The 10,573-nt window shown below is 32.4% G+C and overlaps 1 protein-coding gene across 1 annotated transcript; it reads right to left on the bottom strand.

Annotated features, from left to right (window-relative positions):
• Positions 1,841-6,345, bottom strand: LOC107616448. The gene is made up of 9 exons (XM_016318407.1): positions 6,249-6,345; positions 5,620-5,827; positions 5,308-5,468; positions 5,150-5,221; positions 4,995-5,045; positions 4,753-4,882; positions 3,403-4,331; positions 2,097-3,314; positions 1,841-1,983 (listed from the first exon to the last, which is right to left on the bottom strand). The coding sequence occupies exons 1-9, from the start codon at positions 6,343-6,345 to the stop codon at positions 1,841-1,843; spliced, it is 3,009 nt and encodes a 1,002-aa protein (XP_016173893.1).

Here is a 10,573-nt window from a genome sequence, read left to right as displayed (position 1 = left end):
AATAACAGAAAAAAATATACCTAATTTTACTGCCATCCTAATTCCAATCTCAAACTAGATAATTAATCAAAGACTACTAATATTTTTCTTCAATGGGAAGTGATTGTTAGATTGAATAAAGTTTGTAATATCGCCGTTATAACTCGGCTATACATCATGACTAGGGAAGGACCCGTGCTACGCACGGGAATAGATTAACAAAAGAAGTTGAAGAAGAAAAGAAATGTCGGTGAAGAAGAAAACAAATGTCGAAGAATGCGAATTATTTTACAACATCAAATATAGCACTTTTCACTAAAGTCGTTGCATGAAACAACTAGAATATTCTCACTAAATATGATATACCATTCAAGTTATATTGTTAAAAACTTCCCTAAATACAACATTTATAGTATTACCCCTGGGCATGGAACCGTTGTTCTGAATTAGAACTCTAAGACATTTTTTTGATTTCACTCTAGATAGAGCAACATAGAGTTGTCGGTAGATACAACCCAACCACGCCCAGTGTTTGACCCTGTGACTTGTTCATGGTCATTGCAAAAGATACAATTAACGGAAACTGCCTCCTTTGGAATCTAAAAGGCAGAGTGTCATTGTTTGGTATCATGTTCATGCGTGGAATAAGCACAACTCCACCTGCTTTGTCTCCAGTCAATACAATGCACTCAATTACATGATTACCTAAACGACGTACCTGCAACCTGATACCATTACACAAACCACTAGATTGGTCAATATTCTTTAGCAACATGACCGGTACACCTTCTTTCAAGCATAGCTGGTGCTTAGGTAATCCTGAACAATTAATAGCATTCAACACATCAGGTGAAAATGTGTCTAACTGAGACTCCATGTTACCTTCTTCAACACACAAAGAGTCAGAACTAAGATATACCCTCTGATCGCCAGGTAAAAGACTCATTATACTGTTATTCACCTCGTTAACAACTTCTAGAGTGGGAGCAAGAATTGATCGTTCCTTGAAATAATCTGTGTTGGTCAAGTTATATCAACATGGGATAGACAAACTGTATGAACTCTTCAAAACCAGTGTCAGTATCATCAATGAGAATCTCATTCGGGATCAAAACTTCAGACTCACCATCTATAGAATCGCCAGCCAATCCATCTCCAATATGAATAAGCCAATTAGCAAAATCCAAATGTTCGCAATTGTCTTGAGAACATGATGAAGAAGATAAACGCATATTCCTGCGTAGCTTTAGTACATTACAGTAATCCCATAGATATGATGAACTAATTGCACGATATCCTGTCGTGATCCCATAGGTATGACTGGAAGGATCTTCCTAAAGTCACCACCTAGGACAACAACCTTTCCTCCAAATGGCATGTCAGGTTTGTAGGATTGCTCAAATCTAAGAATATCCTTCAATAACTTGTCTAAAGCCTCGTAACAGTGTTTGTTAAGCATCAGAGCTTCATCCCATATAATCAAACTGGCTCTAGCAAGAAGCTTAGTAAGGGAAGAACTTTGTTTAATGTTACAAACCGAATCCTAATTTATGTTTAGTGGAATCTTGAATCTAGAATGAACAGTGCGTCCATTAGGGAGTAATAGTGAAGCAATACCACTTGATGCAACATTTAGCACTATTTTTCCACTACACCTTAATGATGTAGATAACGTGCGATAGAGAAAAGTCTTCCCAATACCACTGTAACCATAAACAAAGTAAAATCCACCAAGGTCCATGGTGACAGCATTCAATATCCGATCATATGCATTCCTCTGTTCGTGAGTAATATATTTCAAAGAATCCTTAAACTCTTGACGTAGTAATTTCCTATCAAAATTCATCTCATCCATTAAGAATCAATCATCAATACCATCAATGTTTTGCATATCAGGATACGGCAGTGTAGAGAATTCTCTAAGAGATCTTCCATTTGCTTGTAGTCTTTTCTCAATGTTAACCAATGTCAAATTCAATATCTGCTCATCTGATAATTGTAGCTCTACAAACAACAAATAAAACAACTAAGTAATGGAAGTTACTTAAAATGAAATAAGAAATGCAATAGCAAAAAAATAATTATGCACTCTTTAGTGAGAGAAATATGACAACAACCTTCACAACGGTGATTTCTTCTATGAATATATAGGATGTCTTCAGATAATTGTTGGTAACATGACTGCCAAACAAATTCAGGACGAGAAAAGTTATTTGATAGAAGAAGAATAACAAAAAGGTCACGAATATAAGACCCTGATGCCCACAAACTTGCTTCCAATATAGCATCAACAAATTCCTTGTCATCTTGGAGAATTCCTAGTGCATAACATGCTTCCTTGAATGTATCATAGACAACATCATCAACAGTTCTAAGGTCAACAAAACTTGTGTATCCTTTCTGTATGTTAAGCAAAAGTCTCAAGTAATAATCTTCACCATTTTCCCGCGGGACTTGAGTCAATCGACCAATAGAAAAGCCTTGCTTTCGTGGCACCCACATACAAACATCATCCCTCCATACAAACTTGTTAGGGAACTCACTATAAGTCAACAACCTGGCAAAAGGATATAAACTATTAGCAAGGAACCATGCTAATAATTTTGTCAACTTGCCATCTACACGATTGAGAATATCTTGAATATTGTCATTATCTCTAAAGATAACAGCATGCTCTTCAAGAAGGTGAAAGGGTAACCTAATAGCTGCAGGTTCCTTTATCTGAATATCATAACCAAATATCCTCCAAGCTACCTCACATGATGATATATAATGGCAATCATAATAATTTCGTATCTCATCCACAACCTGTCCAGCGAATGAGTCAACAGAAGACTGATAGAAAGAAGCAGTTACTCGATCATTGCCCTTGTGCACATATTTAAACAGATACTTGATGGCAGAAGTTTGGCATGTATGCTCGACATTTATATGACAACCATATGCCAACAACAAATACGGATTGTATGGAACAATGAAGGAATTATCAATGGTAACATTCCTCTTAGTTATCGTGCGACCATTGTCTGGTCTCTTGTACTTTGGAAATCTAGCTTCATCAATAACAGTACGTGACCTAAATTTCTTAGGAAAATATTTTGAACAATGACCATCTACCATGCACGGACTATTTTTGTTATGTCGACTGCAAGGCCCATGAACCATGAATCTCTCTACGGCGGCATATAACCTTGGTCTACGGAGCCTATCAGGTATCTCAGCAGAAATAAACCTGTCAATATCTGATGGAGACTTTGGCTTGTTTGTAGGATGCATGAATAACAATATGTGTGCATGAGGTAATCCTCTCTTCTGAAATTCAACCGTGCAAACATCTACAAAAATATGAAAAATAATAGATTCAAGAAGCATGAATGTTAACTAATGAATAACAAAAACATATAAAAAACAAAATATACTTACATCCAACAATTTTGCCAAAAGGAATGCCACTTTTAAATTCACTGATTAGATTATTAAGCTTGATTTTGAATATCCTTGAAACAACATCAGGACGATCCTGAGGTGATAATCCTGTTCCAGAAAGCAATCTCTTGACCTCATCCCATTCAGCGTTGCTAGTAATTGTTATAAAAAAGCTAGGATATCCAGCATACTTGCAAATAGCAAATGCATCCTTGCAATTATTAAACATGTATCTTGGACCACCAGTAAAAGTGCTTGGCAGAATAATACGCTGGCCAGTTGCAACAGCATCAGCTTCTCCGCTTACCAAAGACTCATGAAGGACTTTATACCTTTCAACTCTTAACTTTGGTTGGTTAAATCTTATAAAGTTCAATTGTTCAGCCTCAACCATCGTATATACATCCACTAAGAATTGTTGAAACAGTCTACCAGAATGCAACAAAATAGGAGAATCGAGAGACTGCATTTGTAGCCGATATGAAAAAAACTCCCTCATGCTAATAGTTTTTCTCTTCTTCAAACCATCAGTATTATATTGATAGGAAGTTTCAATTCCAATTTTGTATCCATCTTCTGCATACGGAAACAGTAAAGGATACTGCAATGTAAGGTACTGCGGGTGAAGAACATCAATTCTTTTAAGCTGGCTAGAGCGTGACTCAATTATTATATCCCTATCCAAACAGGACTCATCAATATCACCAATGACTATTACCGCAACCTCGGATGCAGTTGGTAGATTATAACGCCTACCATCAGTATCTCTTCTCCTAATCAACTTTATTCTTATATCAGGGGAATTGCATTCTTTAAACCATTTTTGAGCATATCGAAATGTACTGGCCAAGGGATTATGGAGATCAAGCATACTCTTTAGCTCAGCAACAATGACCCTTTCAAGACCATTGCTAGAATCAGATTGCCTTTTAAAAAATTTTGCAACAAAGATAAAAAATTAACAACAAACCAAAACAAAAATGTTTGTGGCATAAACCTCCAACTTTTAATTTAAAATAAAATAAAAAAGCAAACTTACCGAACAGCATTAATTCAATTTTCTACTTCATTATCTGTATCATAAATATATAGCTGTGTAAACTTTGGGCTATTATTCACTGAAGGGAATAAACTCCCGACACAATGGTAATTCTGACCACTTAGTAAGAATGTGGGTGGCGCAATTCCATTATTTATGCTATTGTTTATTCTACCAACCATAGATGTGAATGAAAACATAGAGTTGAATAATCGAATGTTCTTCTTAAAGTATTGCGACATGTCATCATCCTTAAAGTGAAGATCTTGTAAAATCTCAGGTGCTAACTTTAGAACAGGCAATTCAACCTTTCCATCCATACAACATAGACCAAAATGCAGTCTAGCATGGCCATTAGTCCTACTAAGCCTCTTTTATCCCACATGTTGGCATTGCAAAATACACATGTATAAATAGGATCACCAGCATCCCAGTATTCTATACCGACATAGAATAGAAATTTCACAACAACAAAAAACAAATTAATACGAAAAAATGTAAAAGGTGCCACACATAGCTGTCAAAAAATTCTAAGATTTAATCTTCATACCTTCCTCATGCACGACAACAACATCCTGCTCAAAATGTTGGTAAAAATGGTCTGACAAATAAATAGGTAGATAGATTAAACTATATAAGAAGGAAATTAAATTGAAATATATAATACAATAATAAATGCCACTAATGAAACCAACCATCACTTACTATTGACATCCATCTCATCTGATTCTATGGCGAAATCCTCATCTAAGGCAATATCATCATAACCATCGATTACTGCACACAAAAAAATTTCACTAATATGTAAAATGTCCAAAAAGAAATACCATATAAGTAAATAAATAAAAAAAATAATGTTTGACCTTCATATTCTTCACCATTAGAATATTCTTGAATAGAAGAAATATCCACTGAATTAGATGATGAATGATGAATGTTTAATTGAGATTCATTAAACATGTTGCATGTACTACACGCAACAGATTTCAAAGTTTCTGTCGAGGGGTTCAACGGACACTTATTCCTAATAAATTAAAGCATGAATAGAAACATGAATCCTAAATCAATAGCGTTGTGAATGAGCAGTGACAAAAAAAAATACAAATTTAAAGAAGAACGTGGAAGTAAAAGCATAAAAGAACTAAGAAAAAAACAAATCAGATTCATCAAAATACCTATAACGTGGTTCTGCATTGGTTCCATACTTAAATTTAGAGGAAGATTTAAAACCACATATGTCTGAAACTGGATCACTGCTAGATGAATTTGAAATAAGCTTCGCCTTTTCTCTATCATTGGAAACAACAATCTGATCCAACATAGTATTCTCCTTTTCATGAATTTGAACACCAGATCTCTTGTTCGATGGATGAATTTGTTGAGCTAGCAAAATGTATACATGTGGGAAGGTAATAAAAATTAAATGCATAAAAAACTTAAAATAAGACCTTCATTAAAAACTACTTAAATGGAAATTTAAAGAGGCTGACCATTAGATATATTAGACAGTGGTGTTCTATAGTATTGATAGAAACCGCAAGACCATGAGTTGTTGTTGCATTCTAAAAATTTGAACTTGATGCATTGGCACATACATTACTCATTTGTAGAATGTTTTCATTTTGGGACATCATAGATCCATTTCCATTGACAGAAGGTCTCTTGAGTGGTAACATACTTCTATTTGAAACTTCTGTACATCAAAAAAATAGCATTCAATGGATGTATATTTTGGACAATATATAAAATATCAAAATTACTATGCAGTTTTTTGATACAATTTATAAGAGGTAGATTATATAACCTTGAAATACCACATTTGATTCCCTCTTCTGCCTTCTTATAAAAATTCTATTTGCCCTTGCAAGCTTTGGTGATATCTGGTAATCTCCTTCTTCCATTTCTAATGAGATCGATAACTTTTACGTTAACTAGCTTCAACATTATATATCAATATAGTTAGGAAAGTTAAGTAGGAAGATAACTAAAGGAGATGATAAATTGAAAATCTTAATAAATAAAATCAACAACAATCATAAGATGAAGTGAAGAAAAGAAGAATACACATGTTATGGACTATAGAGCTAAAAAAAGACATCTAGTGTATCATTAAATTAAAGTAAGCAGTCAAATAACACGAATATGAGAAAATCACATCCGCCTAAGCAACAGGGTATTTGCTAATGAAGTGAAACTAAATAAGATCACATAGAACTCTTTTTTTTTACATGGTTATGCTTTACAAATAAATAGTTTTTTAATATTATTGTATGTACTCTTTGTTAAATTTTGATTTTTTATCTATTTTTATTTATTTTTCATATTAATAGTATTGTTAACTTTTATAATATAAATTATATTAAAAAGAACTAAAACAGGAGCATTTTTTTCTGAGTATACTACTACCTTGAAAAAAAAAAGGCTGTTATGCGCATGCCATTAACCAATAAAATTAAAGCAGGGAAGAAAATTTATAACATATGTAAGAAGACACGTAACAAAATGTATTTTACTATAACGGTGCAAAACACAGGTTAATACATATGTAATGAATTTGAATGCGAAATCATATATGGCTACAAAAATATTGGTCTCAAAAGGTATATAAGTATAAAACTAAAAAACACTTATAGAGCTATGAATAAAAAATAAAACGGTAGAAAGATGTGACATGTGGCAGGAAATGGGTAAGATCAAAGGAAAAAGTAAAATGGAGTTTAATTGACATAAAGCAAAAACTAATACCACTCCTGTAACCAAGATAATGTGCATAAATGAAAAAAAAAAAAGAGAGAAAAAAATAGAATATCTATCAAACAACATAATAAACATGTAAGTGGATAAAGCATATAAAAATTAACTTTGTGGTGTAAATATAATAAGAGTAAAAGTTGTTAAAAGATTAAAACACTGACAGATTTAACTAATCTAAAGTGTTTGCATAAGAAAAAATAACAGCAAATATTAAGGATTGATATACAATCAAATCAAGACTATACAAATGATAGATAAGCATGTATAATTTTAAAATCATTTTTACTTAGGAAATCTAATTCAAAAATTGAAATCAAATCAGTTTAATTGCTGTGCAGATAAATAAAATTAAGTTGTGAACTATACTGAAAATAATATTATAAAATTGGTACAAAAGGTTAAAGATTATGACTAATAATAATTAATATTAGTCATGGAATTAACTACTGGATCTTCAGGGATAAAATGGTTTATACAGACAATTATAGCAAAATAAATTAGGATGAGTATATAAACCAAAATAGTAGAACATGCTAGCGTTAATATAAATTTATATTCAAAATATCCATTAGATAAACAACTAACATGACCAAAATCCATACACAGAATTAACAAAGGCTCTCTAAAATAACATGGACTGAAATTAAATGCGAATACAATAACATAATATTAACTGAACAATAACATTGCATAACTGCAAATAAATTACTAAGAGTAAACCCAATCCACTAACTGAGCATCTATTGTACTTCAAAGACTTAATATATTAATTGACATGGTTGTCTCATCTATTGAGGAAACACTAAAACGCAACACGTTGCCTTCTACCAGCTTATGGTTCTTGGAAAACCTGTGCCATCCTTTTGTGAGGAACACCTCGTTGGGCCTAATATCATGCCATCGAAGTTTCATCCTTATCGAGTGTCCAGAGGGTTGAACAACATTAACAAAATCAAACTTCTTGGGAAATGCTCTTTTAGCAAACCTAGCAGGAAGCAACTGGACGATGAACAAAGATTTAAAATTAGTGATCAACTATAAAATCAGCCAAAGCAGGAAATTAATGAATGTAAAGTATTTAGATGAAGTAAAGAAACTAACCATTGTATAATGGTGGGCTTGATAAGAAGATATGACCTTAACTATTGAATAAACAACAGATGAACTTTGTGAGGGAGGAGGTGGAATTCGTGAGGGAGGAGGTGGGACTGGGGGAATGATTAGCTGGATTCATATTATGCACAGACAGGCATTGATTGAATGAGTTAGATAGCTCATTCCCAAGAGACATGGTAGAATCCTCCATAGAAAAAGGTATGGTTCTCAATACACTATGACATCTAGTCCTAAATAAATCATGAGAAGAGCTAGGTTACCTATCATTACAAAAAAAAGGAAACCTGAGTAGAATCTTTATGGGAATGTGTTTGATTGAAAATGTAGTTAGCTCTGTCGCACAAGTTGTCATTAAAAGATGAATGAACTTGAGATGAGTTAACAACATGTGATGTATTAAGAACTTGTTGATAAAGTTCTAATGGAACATGCCTTTGATTATCAACGGAAAAATCAGAGATGGTGCTATCACCAAAAATGGATACTTGATTAGAGGATGGAGTGTGAGTTTTGTAGGATGTGTCTCTAACCTGAACAGAGTTAACATGAGAAGAATCAACAGTTATATCAATGACATGATCAGAACCTATAGTTGGTTTAACATCTAGAAAAACCTTGAATAGAGGATATGAAAAATTCTTAACCTTCATGTTGTGATCAAGGGCCTCATTTATTATGAATTGGTTAGAGCCTACATATGAAATCTTAAGCCAACCGCCAAGTTTAAGGCCATAAAAGGAAGAAAAATTACGATAACCATTAACAATAATTCCAATGCGGGGGCCTTTTTCAATCAAAACTTCCAACTCGTTCCCAGCACAGTCAGTGAAAGATAATAAAGATGATAACTCATCTTGAAATCTTCTGTAGAAAGTGACTGGAAGCTCACTCATGTCCTGTTAGCATAAATTAGCAACAAAGTGTGGTGATATAAGGGGTTGAACAAAAAAAGATCTACATTGAATAAGACATAAACAAATTAATAAATATGATAATAGTTTATGATCACATATTCTTACCATCTCAGATGATACCTCCAGGAAAAATGACCTCCCTTGAGTTATCTCAGAAGTAAGAGCCATGTGATGAGAAGAATTACCAACTATTAGTGAATAGGAATGCAACCTTTTGGAATGGAAATATAGTGAAGAATGCAGAAAACGATATAGCATTGCACAATTTATAGAAGAGAAAGTCTAGAGGGCCAGCACTTTTGTTGAAATTTGGCCAGCACTTAACCATCAAAGAAAAAATGATTAATCCTACACCATTAGATTTCATCTCACACCATTAAAAATATTGATGATGGCTAATTGATGGCTAAACATCACAAATTCTGCTGGCCCCATCGGGATAAACATATAAAAAAATAAATTAAAATAAATAAGTTAAATAAATAAAACTGGCCAAACATAATCTTGAGATTTATATTCAAATTAAAAATATCGAGGAAATCAAACTGAAACTAGGAAGTTGATGAAATCGAAAAGCATGCATGAATATCTGATGAAAATAGAGGCACTGATTTGTTGTAACTAAAACAATGATTGCTTTTGACTGCTGAAAAAAATGGCCAAATAAATACAGCAGATGAGTTTCGTGTGTAACTAAGTAAATACAGATATAGGTGGCAAAAAAAAAGTGAACTACATAGAGGGAGATATAGTTCCCTTGGCATGTATAAATGTATGCATGATGGAATGAACATGAAATACAATATATAAATTTTTTTCATCATTTTTATTAATATATTTTTTTGATAAAACCTTTTTTTATTTGACTTTGTATATTTTTTACTGTGTTCTTAAATTAGTATATATTTTATTTATTATTGTTAACTTTTATAATATAAATTCTATTTAAAAGATATAATTAAATACAATAAGAGTACTAAAGAAGAGTACTAAAAAATTATAACCAAAAGAGTACTACATTTCAATACATAAATTTAAATTCTTTTCAAAAGAAATTATAGCTAAAGAGTGTTAAAATAATATAGATTTGAATGATATAAAATTTATGTCTTCTTTAATAATTTGTCTAAACATAATTTTGAATAATATAATCCAAACAACATTCATTTTATTATAATCCATTTTGATACAAAATTATCAAATATAAATCATGTTAACACTAATTATCAAAATCAAGTTTATAAAATTAATTTTATACAAATTATAATTTGCACACTTTAATTCAAACACATACCTAATAGTTAGTGCATAGAAATAAAAAAGCATAATCATGATGCATTTCGTT

The sequence above is a fragment of the Arachis ipaensis genome, chromosome B09, assembly GCF_000816755.2.
Source record: "Arachis ipaensis cultivar K30076 chromosome B09, Araip1.1, whole genome shotgun sequence".
Taxonomy (NCBI): Eukaryota; Viridiplantae; Streptophyta; class Magnoliopsida; order Fabales; family Fabaceae; genus Arachis; species Arachis ipaensis.
Note: the sequence above shows the minus strand (reverse complement) of the source record. Positions and strands in the feature narration are given on the sequence as shown.

What these genes read in the sequence shown, in the direction of transcription:
- LOC107616448 (XM_016318407.1), bottom strand. Translation starts at nt 6,345, where the DNA reads ATGGAAGAAGGAGATTACCAGATATCACCAAAGCTTGCAAGGGCAAAT. An exon ending in AATGCAGAACCACGTTATAG is followed by an intron (nt 5,469 to 5,619) that starts GTATTTTGATGA and finishes TTAATTTATTAG; the next exon opens with GAATAAGTGTCCGTTGAACC. An exon ending in TGTTGTCGTGCATGAGGAAG is followed by an intron (nt 4,883 to 4,994) that starts GTATGAAGATTA and finishes ATGTCGGTATAG; the next exon opens with AATACTGGGATGCTGGTGAT.